This window comes from Vitis vinifera, chromosome 8, assembly GCF_030704535.1.
Source record: "Vitis vinifera cultivar Pinot Noir 40024 chromosome 8, ASM3070453v1".
Lineage (NCBI taxonomy): Eukaryota > Viridiplantae > Streptophyta > Magnoliopsida > Vitales > Vitaceae > Vitis > Vitis vinifera.
In genome coordinates this window covers 14,083,631-14,108,740 of record NC_081812.1, presented here as the reverse complement: position 1 = coordinate 14,108,740, position 25,110 = coordinate 14,083,631, and the positions used below count along the sequence as shown (strand labels likewise).

The window sequence follows — 25,110 nt, the reverse complement described above, 5'->3', positions numbered from 1 at the left end:
TGACCAATTGTATCAATGTGATAAATAAAATTTTTAACTTTACTCTCCATAGCAACCCTACACATGAGATCCTTTAAAGTCTTATTTTTGAACTTTGTGTTGAAGTTACGTCCTAAATGATGCATACAAAATCTATAACAAGCATCTGGCTTAGTCCATCTCGAATATGTTTCATTCACAGCAATTATAATGTCAGGATGACGATCAAAGATTAGACACAAGCCTTTCCTTTGTGTTACTCTAACTTTGATATATGCCAAAAACCAACTCCAACTATCTATATTCTTTCTTTCTGTAATGGCAAAGGCAAGTGGGAACAATTGGTTACTACTATCATATCCCATAGCAATTAGCAAAGTCCCTTTATATTTTCTATACAAATGTGTCCCATCAATACTAAGAATTGGTCGACAGTGAATAAATCCTTTAATAGATGGAGCAAATGCCCAAAAAACACTTTGAAAAATTGTTTTTAAAAACAAATTTATGTTCGAGAATTGAAATATGAAATACAATTTGCTCAATTTATTATTCATAAAATTACAACATACTTATATACAATACAAAAATTTATAAAATATTTTTAGAAAATCATCTAATGGTAATTCTCTTGTTTGGATGTTGAGAAACTGTTGAGCTTACTACTATGTCTATTATTACTTAATTTGGCGTATTTTATTTTATTTTATTTTTTGGTTCAATAAAATTTTTTACATGTGTTTGGGTTACAAACACGTTTAGTTTATTTTTCTAATTTGATAATTAGGATGAGATTAACTTTTAATATTTTATTGATAAAATTAAATTAATATTTTTATATTAAAAATTAAATTTTAAAATAAATATCTATTAAATATATTAATATTTTTACAACTAAAAACTATTTGTTAAATATATTTTTAAAAATAAATATATGTTAAATATGTTATTTTCAAAAAAATTGAGATTTTTTAAAGAACCTTGTAAAAAAAATAATTTTCAATATCTCATAAATAAAAATCATATCCTAAGGTTATTATATTGTTTTATATATGGAACATACAATTAAAAATTTTGTTACCATAGTAGAATGAATAATACAATTTACTCCCATAAGTGGAGAATATCAAGTAGGTAACCTTCAAGCTGACCCAATTAGTGTGGAATTGGATCTGGTTATTTTATTTAGTCTGGTCAGAAGTTGAGTCATAATTGTAATGCTTGTAATAACTTCCATGACTTGGCAGGTAAGGCTCTCCATTCCTTTTGATTCTATTTTCTTTGTGACATTGCTTATTCAATCTTAAGGCCCCATACCCGTTCTGTCGTGCTACACTCAATTATAACAACTGATACGAACAGAATTGGATGTCAGCCACCTAAAAGCCTAACTTTGATCTTCTATTTGGTGTTATTTTAAAAATTAGATCCTGAAAATCATATTTGATAACCTTCCTTATTGTTATTCTTGCAGTGCAGAATGTAGATAGCATGTAGATTGTGATTCTAAATTCTAGTATAATGATAAAAAGGCTTTCCTGGCATTTTTTTATATTCCTTGGCATTACACCCTACCTGAGCATCTAGACGTGTCCAAGGGCACATAGCTGTGGTCCCAAGTAGTTCACTTCACTAATTCGAGCCGAATTAGGTGTAGAAAATGACACTAGTAAATGCCTCCACTTATGAGTTCTTTTGACAATAGACACTTTATCTTCTCAGCTTCAATATTCCTAGTTTCCTTCTATGGTAGCTAAAGAAAGGAAAGATTGGTATTCAACCTGTCAATTCTTCTCACAATACTGACAAAACAAGAATCTAAGTACTAATATTTACCCATTATTTTCCTTCAACATCCAGACATTTATTTTAGTTGGTGGTAAAACAAACCTCGGGTGATATGGACTCATACTTCTACGAAGGATTTGTCCTTTTTATCTTACATAACCTATATATTAGAATCACGGTTTCCCAAAAAAATTTCATTTTTCCCATAAACTTCGACAAACGTTTGCATCTTAAGGACTTCAATCTTTGGATAATAACAAACCATTTATGCTAAAATAGCCGTGAAGGACGTAAGCAAAAGAGAAAACCAAAAGCAATGGAAAAAAAAAACCGAGATTCTGAGATGGGGAAAAAAAATGGGAAAGTGTCAAAACTTTATATAAAACAAGACAAAAAGAATATTGGGACCAACCTCAACCTTGATGCTTTGTAGCTCCAACAATGTCTCTCTCACAGTGGCCCACTGGTGGGGTTAGGGTTTTGAAGAAAAAAATTACACAGAGAACACAGAACGGGATGAGAAATTGGGAAAGTAAACAAAAATAGTAAAGAAAAAAAAAATGGTTTTTATGGTTATGTAGATTGATGGGGGCTATTTTGAACATTAGTTTTGGAAGAAACCCACTTTTAATATTAAGTTTATGAAGAAGCCATTTTGCCCCAAAACTCTCTATTCATTTCCATACATTTATATTTATTTATTTTAAAAAATAAAACTTATCAATAAAATTATTAATTTTTAAATAAGTGCATTTTCACATAAATTACCAAAATTTGTTGTTAATTTATTTAAATTATTAAAATTGATGAATTTTTTTTATTTATAATTTTTCTTATCAAATTAATTTTTGTTTAAAACTTGAAAAAAAAAATGACAAAAAAATCAACAATAAATTGCCAATATTTTACGTGAGCATCCGATTTAATTAGTAGAATGCACCGAATTAAAGAAAACCAACGAGAACGTCTTTCAAGTTTCAGCCCTAATTATTTTCAAGATTTGAGAAAATCCAAAAAACTAGCCGTTGGATTTTGTACGGCAACGGGTATTTAAAAAGTGGCATCTTGCTCGTTGGGTTATTCTTGAGAGCTCTTGATCTGTCTCCAATATTTCTTTCAATTTTTGAAGAAACAAGAGAGATAGATATACAGATTATGGTTCTTCCTTTTTATTTTTCTTCTTATATGGATGTTTTTCTTCATCCGATCTCTCTAAAATGCTTGCGGCAAAACAAGGAATCTTCGCATGTGGATAAATTCCATAGGCGATCTTCAGAACCCTAATGGGTCTGTCTCCGATGTTTCTCTTAATTTTGAAGAAACAAGAGAGATAGATACACAATTAGGGTTCTTTCTTTTTATTTTTCTGGGTTCTTCCTTTTCATTTTTCTTCTTATATGGATGCTTTTCTTCATCTGATCTCTCTAAAATGCTTGCGGCGGAACGAGGATTCTTCGCATGTGGACAAATTCCATAGGCGATCTTGAAAACCCTAATGGGTCTGTCTCCAATGTTTCTCTTAATTTTTGAAGAAACAAGAGAGATAGATACACAATTAGGGTTCTTCGTTTTCATTTTTCTGGGTTATCCCTTTTCATTTTTCTTCTTATATGGATGCTTTTCTTTTTCTGATCTCTCTAAAATGCTTGCGGCAAAACGAGGATTCTTCACATCTGTCCCCATTGTTTCTCTTAATTTTTGAAGAAACAAGAGAGATAGATACACAGATTAGGGTTCTTGCTTTTTATTTTTCTTCTTGCATGGAGGCTCTTCTTCCTCCCATCTCAGAAAAATGAGGATTCTTCACATTCCGTGGGCGATATTCAAAACCCTAACGGGGAAGACAATTACCCTGAAGCTGACGAGATGGAGATGCCACTAGCTTTGAAGAGCACAATTGAATGAGATGGGAATATATTCCATATATTGTGTTCCCTATAGGTCAAATTGCTTTTGTTTTTCTGTTTTCTTGTCTTGTTTTGTTGCCGTTGGTTTCTTTCCTTTTTCTTTTAATTTTTATTTTTCTGATTTGGCTTCTTTTGTTGTGTTCCGTAATGCTTTGCCATCTTGGACTGAATTGGTTCAATTTTCCAATGAATCTGATGAATCACTAGAAGAGGAACGAAACAATCGAAAAAGTGGTTTTGGAGAATCAAATAGAGTGGAGATTGGAGCATTTGAACATGGTTATATCATTTCAAATCCCAATAGAAAAAGAATTCTTCTCCATGTTCTAATTTTCTGACTTACTCGAATGGTTGATTTGGTTTGTATGGAATATATGTTCTAACCTTTTGACTTTACTCAAATAGTTCATTTGGTTAAGATCCCTCATACTCGATTGGAATTTCTCACTCACATAGTTATATTTATCAATCATCAAGCAGCAATGGAGAGTTGCATGGTCAGCCTCTTAGCAAGGTCTTGGTTATGAAACTACGACAAGTTTAAGAGAACGATTGTTTGACCCTTTTAGAAACTTTTGCATTTTGGACAGAGGAATGTGATTATTCCTTTCATGAATGGATATAAATGCATTCATTGTGGACCCAAAGTATGAACAAGCATTTTTGGCAAATGGCATGCTGCAGAATAATGAAAAAAATAGTCTTTCTGCTATTGAAGGAGGAAAAAGCCTTATTGCTTTCTTTCAAGAGAGTAAATTATGGATGTTCCTGCATGCAGCAGGCTGCCCATAATGTTGGTCAAATGGTATGTGTAGATACGAGACAAAATTCTATCCATGGATGCTGGATGTTTTGTCCTGAACTGGTTGGATCAGCCAGTGTTCTTTTTTGAAGATGTTAAACTATCATATCCATCATTGTTACTGTTTGATGATTTTCATATAGCTATTAATGTCATTGGATATATGATTTCCCTGCATTTTGTTGAGTGTACTACTCATAATAAATGCTTGGGGCGTATAATTGAATCTTGGTCATCGAGGGCATAAATGAGATACTTTTTTGTGTTTCGTATTTTGAGCTTCCCCATTTTTCCTTTTCCCTATTGTTGTGACTTCAGATTCATTTAGTTAAACACAACTAAACATCTTGTTCAGATAGCTAACCTCATATTTGTAAGGGAGCTGATGGAGATTTTGTTTCTCTTAACTTCATTATTAACATCCATAGATTTGATGGATATAAAGTCTATTAAATTCTTATGACCGTCGGTTGGAAATATTCCTCTACTGAAAATTGTTTATCTTTTCCTTCTTTTCTTTTTACTCTTTGATCATTGATATGATGCAATTTTGCACTGTCTAAGCTTTGTATCTTTTCCTCCTTGGATCTTCTCATTATATGGTTAATGATCTTTATCTAACTGCCCCACAGGAGGTGTTGTTAATGATAGGCTTGCAGCCACCATTCTAAGCAGGAACATTTCTTTCTTTTCATTGATTTGACAATGGTTTGATTGAATAGGAACATCAAGAACATATGCCTTTCCCTAATGATTGACTTGAACTCTGAGAAATTATTCTTTGAATCGATAATTATGAAAAGAAAGTCTGGCAGTCTATTCTTTGAATTTTCCTTTTAACATATGTTCAGATTACTTATAACTAATGCCATATTTTATATCAATTCCAATGACTCTTTCTTGTTAGGAAAGGCAATCTACGCCTTGTTGAAAAAGAATTGTTTAGTTATCCAAAAATGAAGGGAAACGGGCTACATTTTGTAACCAACTTTATCATTGGTGATGGTGGTGGTTGCTATGCTCTTCTTCTTATTATTATTGTTCTCTTCTTTAGTGTTGCTATTATTGTTGTTATTTTTATAATATTAATTATTGTATTACTTCTTAGAATTAAGAAGTATGCTAAATCATATGGTTGAACTTGAAGAATGCATATTGTCACACCCGGCCCCAAATGACCCTATCTTGAACCTTATAAAGGGAGTAGGATGCTTCTGAAGACTCATGGAGCCATCTACACTTACTTACATGGTGGAAGAGTGTGGAAGCTTCTAGAGATGTCCACACATCTCTATAGTAGGTTAGGAGACCTTGGAATAGTGTGGGGTATTCTAGAGTTTTTCAGAGTTATTTTGTACATAACCTTGTATATAGATTTATGTTGGAGTTTTTAAAATATTCTTAATTTGTAAGGAACCATCCAAGGTTCTAGAGGCTTCCTAAGGTGCCTATAAATAGGTGAGACCCTCATTTGACCAAGACACCAAACAAGTGAGCTTCCAAAGGCCTTGTAAGCATAATTTGAGAGCAATAAAACTTTCATTGTTTAAGTGTTGCTTACGTGAGCCTTTTAGCTTCCAAGTTGTGTGCATACTTAGCATAGCTAGCTAAGTGAGTGGGCAAGGCTGACTTAGTAACATCCAAGAGTTTTGGCTTATCTAGGTGCCACACGTGAGCTTAGGAAAAGCCTAAGTCCGTGACAGTTGATATCAAAGTGTGGCATGAAGTGGGCATAGTGAAGAAAGCATGTTAGGCTTTAACGTTGAGGAGACTAGCGAGCAAACCCATGGGAGGGAGACCGAACCTATTGTACGTTGTAGGGGAAGGAAGGATAAGTTTCGTGATGCCTTAGCCAATATGGAGGCAAAGCTAGCCAAGGTGGAGCTAGCCATGGCAGACACTCGGGATGGGTGGACTTGATAGAGCAAGGCATGGAGAAGGGCATAGAAGATCTTAGGAAGCAAATCCAAGACCTTCGTGAGGGGGTGTTAGGCTTACAAGTTCAGTCAGTGTCACATGAGGAGCTCACATCTTTCCAAGACAAGGTCATGAGCATGCTTGCTAGCATGGAGTCAAGGATGGAGGCTACATGCATGGAGACTCGTGATCAGGAGGTTAGATAAGAGCTGACCATCTACAAGACTGTTGTGTTAGCATGAGTCATGACAACTAATGAGGCACTAAGGGTGGAGGTGTCTAAGCCACATATGTTCAATGGCAAAAGGGATGCTAAAGTCGTATGGCAAATTATTGGATAAACAATTCATGCTTTGGTTGTAAAAAGCCCTTATAAACCTTATTTAAACAAAAACCCTTAGAAACTCGCAGTTGAAACTTAGAAATTGCAACATCGAAACGCTAGAATACTCATGCAATCAAAACACCAAAAAAGTTCTACAAGAATAGTCCAAAGCATACATCTAAGAGCAGAAAAAAGAATGAAGAACAAGAAAAGAATCTGACCTGGTTGAATAGAACAATGATATTTCGACAACAATGATGAAGTTGCAGCATGAAACCTTAGCAGCGTTGACGGTAGGATAGCAAGTAACAAAACTCTCAAATTCAAACACACCAAATGTGAGAAGCAGAGGCTAAAAGCCAAGAGGCCTTTAAGTAGGTTGAAAATGGGTGCGTTGATCGAGGTGTCTGAAAAGGCATGTTGCCTGTCAACTGTCATAATGATGGGTCATCTCGAACCTTGTGCGACGGACACGTGTCCCATTGGCACCAAAATTTGAAAACTTTTCCACAAAACGATAGTAAATTCTTTCTAATCGATCGTTTGGTATCTAGTCATATATGGCTAAGAGAATTGAGAGGCATTATGGGACCCTTGCATCCATTTAGGTTGAATCCCTTCCCTATCTTGGTATCAAATGGCCAAAATATTATCTAGGCGTCGTTTAAGCAATAAATACCATGGTTTTAAAATCTGGACCAAATCGGACCAGACCGGCCGGTCCAGCCAATTGGACAAGGAATCCATCGAATCGGAATTGAACCGTTTGAATCGACGATTCGATCGACAAACCAACCGGTTCCCTTCTACCCCAACAATTAATTTTCCTTCCCCCTTCCCCATGTGACTAGTACCCCCACTGTCACCTAGAGCGTCGTCTGGCCGACAACGATACCTCCATTGTCGCCTAGAGCATCATCTGTCGGCAACACCCCCGGTGCTGGGAGTCCTACCCTACCTCCTCCACCGTGCGCTAAAAAGCCCTCCCAACCTCAGTAGCACCTAGCGCAAATCCCGTTACTCCACCCCCGGCGGCGAACTGGAAAACTCCCCCTTCTCCCGCAAAGGTAAAGAACCCTCCCACTAGAAGTACCCTCCACCCCTGGAAAGCTCTCCTCTCTCTGTCTCTCTCCTCCCCTCATCCCCCCACGACTGAACCTTCCATTTTAGTTTTAAAAAAATTTATATTTAATTTTTTTAATTTTGTTTTATTTATTACATATTGACATTTTAATTTATTGAAATTATTGAAAATATTGGGTTGATGGACAACTATAGATAAAAAAATTTTGTGAAAAAAAATTAACAAACATGATAAATACTGTCAAAATTTAGTTATAATTTATTATTTTTATTTATTAATTTTTTTAAAATTTTAATAATATATAAAAATATATATTAATGACGTCACCGGTTCGACCGCGATTCAACCGCCGGTCTAACTGCGGTTCAATTGCCGGTGTGACCAGTGAACCGTGAACCAGTAACTTTTTCAGTTCGATGACCGGTCTGGTTCTGAAAACATTGATAAATACTACAATACTGAAGTGTTATGTTAAAAACATTTATGGACGAAAACACTAGACTTTATCTTAAAGACTATTGTTCACAAAACCAATTATTAGCATTTAAAACAGTAAAGATACATATGAAATGTTGCAACTTAATCATAATAAATAGCCACCAAAAATCATAATTCATGTATGAAAAAAAAAACCTTAGAAAAACGATTTTTTGTCTCTTCAAAATGCTAACTTAAACTTCAAAGAGGCGTGCCCAGAAAAACCATCCGAACACATCTTGTTGCAAGTACACATGTCGTTCACTCGAAAAAAGCTAGCTAGGAAGAACATTGTTAGTATTGCACCGATAGTAACAACAACATTTCTAAAATATATTATTTTGATGCACTTCAAAGAAAATTTTAGTGCAACAAGAATCCTTCAAATCAAGGTTTAATTGTTGTACATTTCCTCTACAATTATTGAATGCTAGAATTCTTTGTAAAAACATTTTTGTTGTCACTGTTAGGAATTTGAGGCTAATCTAAACTATGGTAATCACCCTAGAGGGAGGGGGGGAGGGAGGTAAATAGGGTGATGGTCTCTTTTTCACAAATTTAAACTATGCAAAAATAAGAGACAATTATATGCAAATATATAATAAACAAAATAAACACAATTGCATATAATTTAAAAGAGTTAGGGAAGAGAGAGTACAAACACGAGAGTTTATAGTGGTTTGGTACTAATTTGCCTACGCCCACTCTCCTCAACCTCTTAACCGAGTGAGGGTTCCACTATCTTGAAGCTTCAACTAAGCTTCCAATCTCTTTACAATTGGATTATGGTTCCAATTCACCCTCTTGGACTTTTGGCTCCAAGCACCCTTTACACTTCTCAAGAGTTATCCCACTCTTGAACAACCTCTCAAGTGATACCCCTCACTTGAGAAAATTCCTTTCAAAGATTTACAAATAAAATGATCTCTCAAAAATCCTAGCACAAGAACTTTAAGCTCAAATGATACAAGAGAAACTAGGATTGAATGGTGCACTAAAGATATGCAAATTTTGGAATAATGGTGCACTCAAAAATACTATTCCAAGGCTCAAATATAATCAAGAAAGATTTGGGAAAGTTTAGCTTATAAAACAATTAAGTTTGAAGTCTTTTTATAGAAGAAAAAAGTTATACTAGCCGTTGGGGGTTCAATCGGTCGAGCTAGGGGTCAACCGGATGACTAGCCGTTAGGGAAAGTGATCGTTGGGCCTCAACCGGACCTCGACCGGACCTCAACCGATTGAGGTTCAACCTTGAGCAGGAAGAGAAGGCCACTAGGAGAGAGATAAACTTTTTGGTTTCCTTCAACCGGTCCTCGATCGGACGAGCACAATTGGTCGACCGGTTGAACCGGTTAAGCCATTTTTTTGGCTCAACACTCAACCCTTTTCAACTTAAAACATTTTAACACAAGTTTGAAAATCATTTAACACAAGGTTTTAGTTGAAAACATAAAACCATCTAATTCTTAAAATATTTAAAACAATATTACTCTTGAATGATTTTGGTGCATAAATAAATAATGAAATGCATGAAAGTCCTAGTGCACCAACAACCTTACAAAGATATCTTAAGAAGCTTTGGTCTTGAAAAAACTCTTCTCTTTGAGGTGGTCTTCTTCTTCATGATTTCTCATTGGCTTGATTTGTCTTTGGATTACCACTTTGGAAGTCGTCTTGTCTAATTACACTTAAAATGTAGTAATTAGTTCTAAATTATGTTTTGTTATCATCAAAATCAAGATTAACCAAACTTTGGTTTCACAGTCACTTTTCTTGAGAATGTGAACTCTTTCGACTTTGTCACTATCCTTGTGAACATGAACTCTTCCAACTGGTTTTGCACGACTAAGTTTTAATTTCCTATCCTAATTTTTTCAATTATTCTCTTCATCTTGTCATAGATTTATTTATTTTTTTTTTAATTTTAGTTTGCATTCAACAATTAAGACAACTTAAGATACTTTAAATTGTCAAGTCAGTCATGTTCTCTAGTCACTTGACTTTGAAGAGAGACAAATAAAGGAAGCAAGACTCAGAATTTAGAAGAATAAAAACTTTTTATCAATCAAAGACATTTTTACAATGTTTTCGGAAGCTCTTATGCTTGGTGTTTTCATCAAATGAGACGTACTCCTATTTATGGAAATTAAGAGAACTCTTTGGAATCTTGGTGGTTTGCCACAAATCTAGAATTCTTTAAAAAACCTTACACAAGCTATGTTATAAGAATTGTCAAGAACCCTTTAGAATAATCCACACTATTCTACTTTCTCTTTTCTATTTGTGGAAATGTGTACGTGCCTCTAGCTTCTTTTAGAAGCATTCTATTTTCTTGTAAAAGCTATTCATGAGGGATTATTTAAGTAGATTTCGACACTTTTGCCCACCAATATAGAGAAGCCTTTAAGGGAGTTTAATTATAAATCATTTATATGGACATTAATTAAACTTTTATTGGTGGAAATAATTTAAAAAAAATTATCATTGTGATATTATTGACATCAATATTTATTTAAGATTGAAATTTATTTATGATGTTAGAACTTTTATTGGTTAAAATAATTGAACTATTACTTATAAAGGGCAAGCATTAATTAAATTAAATTTTAAAAAAGAACTTTATTATTTCTCATCAATTTTACCATTTTATCATTCATCATCAAACAATTTTTAAAAATACCCGAGGAAAATAACATCACTACAGGTTGCAACTTGGACAAATTGGTCAGGTTGATGATTAATTCAAACCCAACCCAAATTAAAAAATTTAATACAACTCGAACTCTAATTGAGGTACTAAACCCAAATTCAACCAAATATCAGTTTTCCAAACTCAGATTGAATTCAAGTTGTTTGAGTTAGACTTAAACCCAAACTCAGTTTTCTAAACTTGGATTGAATTCAAGTTGTTTAAGTTAGACTTAAATCCAAACTCAATCTAATATCAGTTTTCTAAACTTGGATTGAATTCAAGTTATTCAAGTTGTTTAAGTTAGACTTGGATCGATCGGGCTAGATTTAGGATTGGATTGAATTCAAGTTGTTTAAGTTAGACCTGGATCGATCGGGCTGGATCGATCGGGTTAGATTCAGGATTGAGTTGGGTACATAATTCAAAATCCATCTATAATATTTTTTAAACAACCTTTTATATATATATATATTGTATTTGTATTAATATATATGAAAAAATTTCAAGATAGTAACTAAAAAATAAACATAAATTTACATTTTTCTAAAAAAAAAATGAAAAATATATAATATTATATAATTTGAAATTTTTTCTTAAAAATAGAAAAAAGATGAATAATATGTATTATAAATATTATGAAAACATTAAATCAATTTGAATTCAAATTGGGTTTGGGTTGAAAAAACAGCCCAACTGTCCATTGACCCTAAGCCAAACCTGTAAACTCATACTTCATAAATGGTTTTTTATTAATCGAATTAAATTTGAACTTAATGCAAACTATGACAACTATTTTAATCAAATTCTTCAATAATATTTTCGAAGAGAAGGGAAGAAATATTAAAAAATAGTTCTTAGTATCTTAACTTTATTAATTTATGATTTTAAAAATTAAAATAAGGACAATAATTTTAAAAATTAAAATTTATTAACTTAATTTTTTTTATTTAATCCTCTCATAAACGGAAAGAATAATCCCAATGCAAAGAAAGAATAATCCCATCTCCTCCATCCATAATTGAAAAGAATTAACATAATAATAATAATCTCTTCTATTAATCTGCGTTAAATAAACAACTAAATGGGAACAATCATATCAAGAAGAATAATCCTCATCATTTATAAACCATATATAATGGGAAGAATAACCCATAAAAAAAAAAAAAGCGGATCACTGCTTGAAAATAGCGAGAGCAGCGATAACCAATGATGACCACAACATAGCTCCAGATATGCCGGACGAATAGGCCGATCCAGTATCCAGTCCCGGCGCCGGCGCAGGAGCCTCCGAGAGATCTTGAGCGGACACTGTAGAAACAGCCATAGAGAGGACTGCAGCGAAGATGACGATGGCCATAGCCTTGAATGTGTCAACTCGAGCCATTACAAAAATGTAAGAAAATAGCAAAAGGGAGTAGAAGAAGAACCCTAGGGGAAGAGGAAGAACCAGTAGTGGAGTTGAAGAGTGAAGAGAGAATGATGGTGGCGATCCCTTACGGCGGGAGGGGCAATTTATAGGAGAGAAATAGAGAAAGACGTGTGGGAGCGTGGGAGCGTGTGAAGAAGTCCAACAAGGTAAAGAAAGAGTTGGTGGTCAAGTCCAACAAGGAAACCAGGGCAAGGGCAGTTGTCACTTGTTAGGCAGGCGGTGCCCGTCCAGGACGCGCTATCTTGCCAGGTGGCCTATTTCTTTCATCTACTTGTCATTATCTTTCTTAACGTCTAAGACTCCAACTTAGATTTCCTCCCTGAATAAGATTTTTTTTTTTTTTTTTCACATTTAAAAGATAAATTTCCCTCAAACTAACATCCCCCATGAAGATAATTTTTTTTGGATAACCATGAGCTTAATAAGAATGTTTTTATCAAGTCCATATTTCCAACTACAATCATATTTTAAAAAAATTATTTATTTATTTATTTATTTAACTATGGATAAAGAAAAATAAAGCTTGATTTGGCTTATGGTTACTTTATATGTAAAAGAATTTGATTAATTGAATTGTGTATTTGTACAACTAATTGATAGAAGTATTTAGGGCGCATTATTTTATTAATAAAAATTGTTTAATTGAATTTAAAACATAAATTTCAAATGATAGCAATGATTTTTTTTTTTATTTTAGAATTTTAATGATTAAAAACCTTGTGTAAATATGACGTCATGACAACCATATTTGATGTTTGATTTTTCCTCTCGAATGTTCCCTGCTTTTTTCATTGTGGTTCAAATAAGGACAGTTTTTTTACCAACCTCCACTGGACTCGTAGTCAAACAGTTGGGCCGAAGCTATTTTTGGTTAGAATGGCCTGTTGGGCTTGAACTGGGTTGAGGTGGGCCAAAAAGAGAAAGATGGGTAGCAATAAACCAGATGAGATGCTAGTGAACAAATTATTATTATTTTGATTAATTTCACTCATTTTTCCTAAGGATTGGGTTAAATATACATAGATTCAAATACCTCTCCTTCTTCTATCCGTTTCATTTGCTATTTTCTCTCTATTCTCATTTGATTCAAAATAAGAAAAGTATTTGATAAAATTTTAAACTTATGATAACTAAGTATATTTAACCTAAACTTTAGGAGAAATGAGCCAAATCTACCCTAATTTTTTCTTTCTTTAGGGGAATATGAATTTTAATTTTTTTTTCAAATATTGTCAATTGTATTAATGAATATGAATTGAGTGTGGTTTCTGTTAATTTCATATATATTCTCAAATTTTATCCATTTTGAACAAAGTTGATCTTAATATTTTATAAAGAAAAAAAATTACAACATATTTAAAGGGTAATTGACATAATATTAGATTAAGAGGGTGTTTGGTAAAACTTAATACTTATTTAAGTTAACTTTAATTTAAATTATACTTAAGTTGTTGAATTAAAACTTATTACTTAATTTTTACTTTAAGTATTAAGACTATTGGATAAAATTAATTTAACATTTATTCTAAATCATCAAATTGAAATATTTATCTTCCTAAATTATAATTAGGATAAAAGAAGTTGAGCAATAATAGTGGTATAAAAAAATAAAATGAATATATAAACTTTAAAATAAGTTAATTATTTTTATTTATTATTTAAAATAATTTTTTTACTTTAAATCATGCCATTAAGTTATTTTATCAAATATAATTAATTTACTTAATAATTTAAATTAAGTTATTAAGTCATTCTAAGTTATCAAATTGATTTAATAATTTTAATGTTATACAACACTACAATGAAAGTGTAACTACTTATAAGAGAACCTCCATACTATCAATATCATAATAAAGCACGACCATGGATACATACGTCCATACGACACTTTAGGATAAGCATTTCAAATGTTTTATTTAGAAATATTTTTGGAAAATTACCTATTTAAAAATATTCGAAAATAAAATCATGTACGGCCCCGCTTGTGCTCTAATTTGAGTTGGGCCGACAGTGTTAACACATGTGAGCCGGGGTGGGCCTTGATTTGTACACTCCTGGTAAAATGGGGCCCAAGCCATGAAAAGACATGGCCTACACTGGGCTGGCCCAAGTCCAACCACCTGTCTTGGGATTGACAGCTTTGCTCAGCCGAGCCCAGCCGAAGTTCCATTACCCCCAGTAGCGGTACACGTGAAACTCATGGTATAACTCAGAGAAGCAATAAAATCCGAGCTTTAGAAGTGGGTGTGGGCCGGGGAGTGATGGACGGACCTAGCATGAGGTGGGGCAGGCCTCTTGCAAAAGTTAAAGTTAAAGTTAAAGGGAGGCCCAGGGGAGGGGAAATTAGGGAGAATGACGTGGTGAAAGCAGTATCCGTTGGGACGGGGGTCCACCGCACGGGCGTGGGCAGTTGGAATCAGTGTCGTATTGGGTTGGAAAAAAACAAGGAAAAAGAGAGGTAGAGTGGTCACCCTCTCCGCTCTCTCCACCAATTTGTTTTTCTCTATCCCATTAGCTGCATTAAAGTCATCCTCACGTGTTACACTCTATCGACCTATATCTCCCAATATTATTATTATGAGAAAGGAGTCATCTTACTCTCAATCAATCATGAAATTTCATTTTTTTTAAAGGAAATTAGTCAATCATCCTTTTATATAGCTTTCTTCCAGGACGGTATCATTCAAAGACCACGCTTTCGTGTCAAGGGAAAAAAAAAAAAGAAAGGTATAAATTATGATCAAGTTCAAACTCGTGGGTCCATGGCTCCATCATCTAATCTTCAACATTATACGAGTCCTAATCTATGAGACAGTGAATGAAGTAAAAAGTTATAACTCCGTTCGTATATAGTACCTAACTGCCGAAAATAGACTAAGGGCACGGGCATCCTCTGCTAACTTTTTGTAAATGTTCAAATTTGTTACACAAGTCCATGAAATCTGTCACCATCATGATTATCAAACGCAATCATTTTTATTACTTATCTTAAAATAAAAGAAATATTATTCTATACGCAATATTAGGCTTTGTGGGAATCTTATGCGCAATCTAGGATACCGCCCACGACTTCTCTCGTCAGTTATCGCAATTATAAGACGAAGGGAATTTCTGAAAATTAAAAGTACAAAAACTTTGAAATGAACGCGATATATAAGTAGACGAGAAGTTGGGTTTTTCGGGAAGGGCAGTGGAGGAAAAGGACACGTCTAACACTAATCTGGCGTGGACCACTTGAAAAAATGAGGTGAAAAGGAAAAGTCAAAAAGGACAAAAAATCTCACTCTCATTCAATGCTGATGACGTAATTGTCCCAGATAGCGTGCCCCTTTTCGCGTGACTTGGATCTCTCAAAACGGCAGCTTTCTCATCGTTTTGGGTGTTTCCGTGTTGGCTTGTTAGGGAAAGAAAAGAAAGGAGGAGTCGGTTGACGAGTTGACGTAATTGTGAAGGCAAGCGAAACCCCAGGGAGGGTTTGGGTGGAGAAAGCATGACTACTGAAAACAAAGAAACATGAGTGAAACAAAGCTTTGGAAATGGGAGTGTCTCCTTCCCAAATTCCCACCCTGGAGTCCTTGACCATGGATTTTCATTTTAGTTTCAGATTAATTTACCCCCGTGAGCCCACTTGCAAATATAAAATGGAGGGAGCAAGTAGAGATTAGTTGTGGAATCAATAAATATCCACCTCAGCATCACATTGGAGGGAAAACCAACAAACAATTTTCCTGGAAAAACGGCAACAGCCCTGTAATTCAAACGCCGCAACATATGCACTTTTTGGGGGTGACGTTGAACCTTGAAGCCACACGTGAATCTATTATTGCTGTTGACCCCACAACCCACGTGGGTGCCTCACGTGCGGCCGCCTAGAATGTGTTGTGGTTTCCAGCTCTTCCCTGTTGTTTTAGCTATTGGATTTGACTAATCTTTGTTGCAATCCCTATAACTTAATCCAACACTTGCGGGGACATTTACTTGAAAGTTGTTGCAAACACAAAATAATAATAATAGGCTTATCATGTGATGGTGTGACTTGTGCCATTCACACCCATCTACCCCCCTCCTTTTTTTTTCTTTTTTTTTTTTGGCTTTTTCTTCCATATTTTGGGCAGGTTTGAGAATTTGTCACACGTGTTGCTCACCTACTGATCAGAAGTCCATTTCCGTAATCCTTGAGAATCTGTTTCCCCTTTAAACAACCTCTTCTTAACAACCCAAAACCCAATTTGGTCAAACTCACACAGTTATAACCTGGAAGGACCTTTTGAAACCGGTTTTCCCCAGCCCCACTAGTCTCAATCCATGGAACAAATTTCAAAGATTAAAAACCCCCAATAGCATGGGCCACCCACAGGTATTATAAAAATTGAATCTCATTTACATCAGTAAGGCATTTGGACACTGACAGTCTCTTCCAAGAAAGCCTGACAATGGACATATCAATATATATAATCAGGGTAGAGAGGTGTTTTATTGTTCTTAAATACATACAAGAAATTGGAAGATAACTTGTATGGGCAACCATAAAGTATGTTTACACAAAATAAACCAGGAGGACGATCAAGAAAGCAGCACCTCAGACAGTATATATGACTGATGTGCTGCTTGCTAGCTTTGCTTAGAAGACTTGTATGCATTAATTTCATTCTCAAAAGCCTTTCGACCCAAGCACTTGTTAACTTGTATTTGTAAGCATTGTCTGAATAATACAATAGAACAGACTACCAACAAATTTGCTGATTGAACTAATGCATTTATTTTAAGGGAAATTCCAAAATTCAAAGATTGCTTCCTCAGTTGTGGAAAAAACAAGAATCTGGGAGGCTTTATACTGGAAAGTCCAAAACTGCATCAAACGAGCTCCCCATCTCCCCAACCCTAGGAAGGATAAAAAGGTCAGCATGGAACAAAGGATTTGGTCATCCAGCTGTACATTTGACAATTGAGGTTTCTTATTTTCTATACACTCCTACATTGTCGCTGCTTGAATCCATTAAAATTGTCAACCTTTTCGCTGTTTTTGTGAAGTCACTGCAATGTCAGACAAAGGAAAATAAAGAGTTAGTTTGATTTTTGAAAACATTGGTCCTCTTTCAAAAAAGCTAAGAGATTATATCCCTACACTCATTTATCAAAATGCCAAAAAAAATAAAAAAAAATGTGGTCAAGAGATGAAACAGGAAGAATGAGGGGGGCAACAGGCAAAACAACTCTCACCTAAATGGTTCATCGCCGATATGTTTGACTGCACCAGTTGCATCCCTATAGAGCACATGGTTCCGCATCTCAGAATCTTCTATAGTAAACATTTTTGCCAGCTTGCCGCATAATTCATCATAAGATGTAAGTAATGAAAGATCAAGAGTGCGACCCACATCCTCAGATTCCATGAAAACCTTACAGTGACCAGTCTCCAAGTTGGGCTCGGTTTCACGGTGATTAACCTTGTATGTTTGGTACCCTTCACAGGATGAGTGCTCTGGAAGGCCATGTTGATGAAGTGCAGATCCAGAACCATCAGAAAAATTTGCCATCTTATCTTGATTCCCTTCTGATGAACTATTCCCAGTAATAACTGGTGAGACCGTATCACCAGAGCAGCTTTGGGACATCTGTTGCTCAGTTAGTATTGATCGACCAAAAAGTGTAAATCCTGTCTTTCTATCATCGGATTTCTTTGAAGTCTCTGTAGATTGTGCAATGGTTAACAAGGAAGAAACATTTTCACTGCTGCTACGTTTGCGACTAACATAATCATTGGAGGCTTTAGGGGGTGTGGCAGGATGATCGAGCTGTGGGAAAGGTGCTGGAAACAGACCTGACTGAAATTTATTGTGATGGGGATCAGATAAAGATAAACCATATTGAGCATGCCTGGCTCCCTGCATGCCAGCAGGAATATTGTCGGATAAACAACCAAAGGGGTTACTTGGCCCTACAAGGTTGCTGGAAAACGTTGGCATTGAAAATTGGGCATCAAGGGGGAAATCTGGGTATTGTGGGAATCTCAGCTTCTTTCTCGGTGGTGAAAAATGGGTCAGATGGATGGATGGCATATTGGATACCAATTCTACCAGCCATGGGCTGACGCGTTTCACATTTTGAAGCAGATCTGGTTCATCCCATGTCACCTGCAACATATTTACTTCAACAAATTATTAAGAGCAGATGAGAGGGGAGGGAACAGAGAGATTATATCATTAACTTTGTAGAAACTCAAAGAGGAAATGTAAGGCAACCAAGTCCAGGGGAGAAAAAGAAAAGAAAAGAGATTGAAACCAAAGAGTCCGGGTGATATGGGAGAAAAGAGATTAACTGGGAGGTTCTAAGCTGAGCCCTCCGGTAGGTGGATCAATGTACTGGTCTTGTTCAATACTTGTAACTATTACTAGCCCTATGGCGATACAAAATCAAGATATTTTATAGTCTGTTTAAAAATTGTATTAAATCTCCCAGGAAACCTCAATTGAGAATAACCTTATGAGTACTTCTTTAGGGTAGCCTGAGCAGAACTTCATAGATCTGAACCATTACTAGGTTACAAAGACATCTTCTCTAGGTATGTGCATAAAAACATTTATTAATGCCCTTTGCACAACTTATAGGGATGTGTATCTGAGACTCTCCATGAATCAAAACAGCCTCCATTCTACTTTGTTTGAAACTTTGCTAATCGAAGTATGTGCTCTCAAAAATTTGAGGATCTTTCACCATTAATGGTTCAAGAAATATAAAAACTTGGTGCACAAGATTCTTGGTGCTAAGGAAGATGCAATCTACTGCAATAGCATTAGAATTCTACTCAGAACAGAGTAGTGTAAGAAGCGACACAACAGCATAGCACCAGAAACATCCAGGAAGAGAAAAATTTTAGAACAGAATAGACACCCGAATTTATGCATTATAAACTTAAACAGAGAACCAATTCAATAATAAGATAATGGACCATTGAGATTCATGACCCAAAGATTCCCAGTACCATATAACACACTCTGGTTCCAGTTAAATAGCTAACATATTATTACTGAGCAGTATCTGATGCAAGTACTGAGCAGCATCTGATACAAATAAAACCTCCCAGACAATATATAACAGTAAATGAGGTGGTTGTATGATATACGGAAGGATGGTTTCAAGCCCAGGTCCGTGATATCAGCATTTGCATAACTAGAGAGAAAAAAAAAAAAATTATTTACCCAAAAACAGTTGTCTCCGTATGGCAAGTCGTAGCAAGAGCATGTTGAAGACAAACGAAATTTGAACCTTTATATGCTGTATTATTTTCAATAAACTACAAAGGATGTGAACTGCCAAAAAAGGATAATTCTCTTCTTTTCTTCTCTTTCATAATTTGAAACTTCAAAAAAAGCTTTCTTCAGGATGAGAAATCATTTGGAGAGCAGAGTTGGCAAAACTTTAAAACAGAATAAAAAAAGGGAAAAAAAGCAACAGAAACAAGGGGAAACATGGCACCTTCGTTCAGGGACCATATATTTTTCCTTTTTCTTTTTCTTTTTCTTTTTCATTTTTTTTTCGTTTTTGCTTTTTACAGTAAATAGAAATGCATAAACAAGAGAGACGACAATACCTGGAGAAGCCTCCAAGGTGAATCAGGCCAGCGGACGGGATCAGCAACCTGAACAGAGGAGATAGTCCCCATAAACCAACTTATACGTGAAGAATCCTCAGTTTCAAAAGCCATTTTGAACCTCATCCCAGAACACCACCGGATCTGCGATGCTGACTTCACCAATGAAGACTTCACACAGAATTCTGGCGTGCTAGCTCGTGGGTAATAGATGACCTCAAAGGGCTGCCCATTGACAGCAAGTCTCACAGCTTCAATAACGGCTTCAGCCGTCACTTTTACCCTGCCAAAAAAACTCCCATTGGAGCCTGAACTGCCACCATTCCCATTTCTTGTCAATTTGTTCTCATCTTCCCTCAGGAATGCTGAAAATCCTCCATATGGCATGACATAGTTACAACCAGCTGGGTTCCAACCAGAAGATGATTCCGGTCCACATCCAATTCCCCTCTTTGCTCTTCGAATTCCAACACAAAGATCCCCATTTTCTGCTCTCAAAAATACAATTGAATCCCCAGCTATAAGCTTCTTGTGGTTAACAAAAGTGCTCCATCCCGTTGTCAATAGATGACGCCGTGGAGTCCCTCTGTAAATATGCCTAAATTTCCACGTTTCTCCATGCACATCCTTTGCAAGGATGTTTTGTACGGGAGGATCAGCAGTGTAATCCAAGCGGGGAAATATAGTCTCCGCACAATATCGTGGAACTGAGAAGCCCCCACCATTATTGGCATCGGATTGTGTCAATGTCTTTGCAAAAGAGGCAGGTTTCTCTTGGGACTCTGTTCCATTTCCATATCCATCATCGTCATAATCACTCTCACTACCATTCAACGGAACCAGAGTAATCTTCGCATAAACCTCATCACTCTCAGGATCTGCCATGAATTTCATTGCAGAAACTCTGCAGGGTATGTATGCCGGAATCCTTGGGTAATTCCTGAAATCCACACTAGCACATGCGTGCTCAGCATGGCCTTGGGGAAAGTAAAAGACCTTGCTATTCACAGGAGGCATTTGTACCATTCCTCCGGCACAAGCATGCCAGAGTTGAGGATTTAAACACTTCCCCGCCTCCTTTGATTTCTCTTTTGAACCCAAAAATGGAATCATTTCAATCAATGTTGTGATAGTAATCAACAGTCTTCAATGCATAAAAGCTCCTTCCTGCCACAGACGTCACAAGATTTAGGCTTCTTATGATTTAATCAACAGTAAGGAAGAAGAAAACAAATCGTACACAACATAATAAATTTTCATCTGAAAATTTTTCTTTACCTTATGAAGCATCCGATCAAAGCAGAACCAAAAATAGGACCTTCCCCGCCAAACTAAGATAGACTCGGGCACTCTATTCCAAACCACAACAAGAATTATATTTTAACAAGAACTTTCCTCTCGATCTCTTTCAAGAAAACCCTAAAACACGTACAATTCCACAAAATCTTGACCAAACCACAAAATCATAAACCTTCATTCACTTCAATTCCCCACTTCAACAATTTCAATCATCATCAACAAACACAACAAACAAAAGAAAGAAAGAAACTCAGCAGAAAAACCCTACAACTCTCGAAATAAAAAAGCATTCCTTCCGCTCATCGCTTCAACTCCACAAATCACACAGTTACAGAGTCCAAACCCTAGCTCCTTCCTCCCTCGGCTCATCAACCCAAGCTCCCACAACTCAGCCCAGCCGATCCTCAAATCGTTTCCGACTCAGCGATTCCCGAGCCGAGTCGGGAAAAATGACTCATCAAGATCCAGAGTCGGCACACACACGCACGAAACACACTCCAGAGGAGAACACAAAGATAATCGGTGTCCTTCAACTACCACTAACTACACACAAACCTCTGCTTAAAAACAAAAACAAAAAAACAAAAACAACAAAACAATTCCAAAATCCTGATTTATTGTTTTATGAGGCTTTGATAACAATCACCGACAAGGCAGATAAAGCATAGGAAAATCCACTCAGCTAAAGCAATATAGAAGAGAAGAGAAGAGAGAGAAGAGAGAGTAAAAGTTTTCAAAGATTCATTCAATGCCTTTTGGATCATACAAAAGTCCAAAGCCACAGCACAGAAAAGGTTAAAAATATCAGAACTCAGAGCAAGAAGTAGTACCTTCATTTTTTTTTATAATTATTAATAATAATTTTTTTTTAACCTGATTTTCTATTTCCTACCTTTTTCTTCGGATCTGGAGAAACTGTGTATCTTGCTAAGCCAGCAAACCAACAAAGATCTTAAAGAAAGCAAAACCATTTTCACCTTTTTCCCATTTGTTTTTGCTTTCCTTGTTCTTTTTACTTCATAAAATATTTGTTTCTCAATTCTGTTACTCATAAAAAAATTGGATTGGATTGGGCTGTTTTGTTTTCCCACTTTTATCGCTTGAGGTTGATCGTATCGTGGTATTTTGACCACTTATCGGGATTTTTTGGGGAGTGGCAGCTTTTGGTCTTACTTCTCTCAAAGCAAAGCAGTCCTTAACTGGAGATTCTAACCCTAGTTACGTGTTTCCAGGCTTATTTAACTACGGTTGACTGTTTAGCCTGGGACCTGGGTTAGTTTTTTAACCTTCGAGAAGGTAGAGGTTAACTGGAACTCTCTGTCAGTCCATTCTATTTGCAGGGAAGAGTGGAAGGCATTGCTTCCCACTCACGCTTTCATGAAGCGCGTGCTTGCACGCTACTCACTGTGTACTGAATCTACTCCGGAAACTTGATTGGCTGTTTCACCTTTGTCGGGTAAATGGAATGCGGACATGGATTTTTGAGCAAAAATAATATATTTGAAAAAATACATCCAATAAATATTCTACTAAAATAATTTTTAAACCATAACAAAAAAAAAAAGAAAAAAAAAAGCTAAGCTTATTCATATTTTCTTAAAAAAAATAAAATTGAATAAATAAGAAAAAGTTTATTCATATTTTCTTTCAAATAAAAAGTCTGTATTATGATGTCATTTCAAAATTAAGAGTAACAAAAAGAGTAGGTAGGAGCTTTGGCCACAATGATTAAGGTTGCTCAACCTATCATAATTTCTTCACGTTGTTCCCTTAAAATCTCTCCTCTCGAACCCTTCCTTTTTTGAAAGGTTTGCTCGAAGCTGAGATTGGGTTCGTACTTTAGGGTCTCCAACCAATTGGGGTTCAATAAATTATCATATTAGGTAAGGTTATTAATTTCGAGCTCGAAGATCGCGTAGCTCATACATCTGTCTAATTAATTTAGACCTTGGATACAAAAAAAGATCTTAGTTTAGTTTTTCAATCTATTATTGTCATTGTAGAATGCTAAGACCTCTGTAACTAATCAGAAATAAATGAAGGGGGTGCTATGATCTCATATAATGGGGTAAATATTTAATAACCGTGAGGATTGTTGTGGGGCAGAGAGATGGAGACGGATGAACAAAAACAATAGCTGCAAGGGGGCCTACAAAGGAATGAGATGAGATGAGAATGGTTGGAGAAGAAACAACAAAGCGAACCAAATTGAGCCCACCACTCCGGACATCTCTTCTCTTCCATCTTTAAAACTCGCTTCAAACGCCTGCCCCACTCCCTGGGCATTAGGGTGGACCCCCTATCCATATTCCTTTCAAGACATCCATTACTATGCACACGCTCTTCACTCCCTTAAGGCCACCTAACCCACCCACATCAGGGGCCAGGCTACCACAAATTATTGTTTTTGGAAATATTATTTGTTTTTTGAAAGTAAAAAGAAAAAGGAAATTGGATGTATACGATTAGTTTGTACTTTGTAGACTGAAGCGGATAATAATTGTATATAAATATACATGATTAATAATTTGGTGGGGAGGGGGTTGATGTCTGATGTGAGAGGAAAGAAAAAAAGAAGAAAAAAAAAAAAAAAGACAAAGGAGCGGGCTATGGTGACAGCTACAAGACAACAAAAAGTAGGCAGTTGGTGTGGGAATGGGTGGAAGTTGACTAGCTGGGGGAATCTTCCACGTGTCAGAGGATGATGAAAGATGACGTGGGGTTTGATGTCCCCTTGTCAAGGGATATCTGCCCCCACGTGAAGACTGTGACGGCCCCCCTCCTCCAACCCCCTCGCTTACTTCCCGAATCTCTGTCTCAACGCTGCCCCTTCGGCCTTTGCCCTCAATACCTTCCTCTTCTACTGCCATTTGGGATTCCCCAGTCAGTCAGTCACTCCATTAAATGAATCAGTATTTGCCATTTTCTCCCCTCCCCTACCCATTTCATTTCCTTTCATTTTTGCCCTGTCCGTGATTCCACCTCCAGGCCTAATCTCCTTTAGCTTTACATTATTTTCCTGTTTTTAGAGCATCTCTAACCTGTGTTGTCGTATTTGGACTGAACCTTAATTAGACTTATTTTCTCCTCTAATTTTGGCTTCCAAAAAAGGGATGGGTTGTGAATAATTTCTATTCATCCAAACAGTAGTATTCTCTTTTCTAATAGGATCAAAAGCTTGTAGTCCCAAACAACATTATAGCTACGATATGATTCCTATAGTTAAATTTATAGCATACAATAAAACAAGGAAATTTAAATATAAATATAAAAATAAACCCATTCTATGATAATTTCCATGCGAATTAAATATTATTAAAGAAATAAACACAAGGTGAAAGGTGTTGAGTCACGGACTCACGGGTGAACCCGAAACAGAAAGGAAATTAAAAGCGAGGGCATGTGGCAGTTGTACTTGCAGGCAATCGGGTGCGTCGGCTCCTTTGATGAGACGGGTGGCGGGTGCCACGGTGGTAGCCACATTAAATCATACACGTGTTGACACAGTGGCCGAGGCGGCTGCGCTGCCGCTTCGGCTGCCGATGCTGGCGCCGTCATCCCATTGGCCGTTCACAAGAATCACAACTTCACATCACACATTAATACGCACAAAGGCCACCGCGCTCTATGCCCAAACCCATGGGCTTGGAACGCTGGATCCGTGGTGTTGTGGGCGCATTATATTCATTCAGATTGAGGGCCCATCCCGTTGGTGCACAACACCTGTTCCCCTATTTCAATGTTTTATAATTGATTAATTTCAGCTGTCTGTGTTTGCTTTTTGAGAAGTACAGTACAGTACTCGGAGACGTCGTTG

At 36.1% G+C, this 25,110-nt stretch overlaps 1 protein-coding gene across 1 annotated transcript; it reads right to left on the bottom strand.

The window, feature by feature from the left end:
* Nucleotides 1–17,063: 17,063 nt before the first annotated feature.
* Nucleotides 17,064–22,354, bottom strand: LOC100251645 (auxin response factor 18). The gene is made up of 4 exons (XM_002281450.4): nt 21,273–22,354; nt 19,995–21,161; nt 17,624–18,537; nt 17,064–17,437 (listed from the first exon to the last, which is right to left on the bottom strand). The coding sequence occupies exons 2-4, from the start codon at nt 21,105–21,107 to the stop codon at nt 17,359–17,361; spliced, it is 2,106 nt and encodes a 701-aa protein (XP_002281486.1). The 5' UTR covers nt 21,108–21,161; nt 21,273–22,354; the 3' UTR covers nt 17,064–17,358.
* Nucleotides 22,355–25,110: the final 2,756 nt, after the last annotated feature.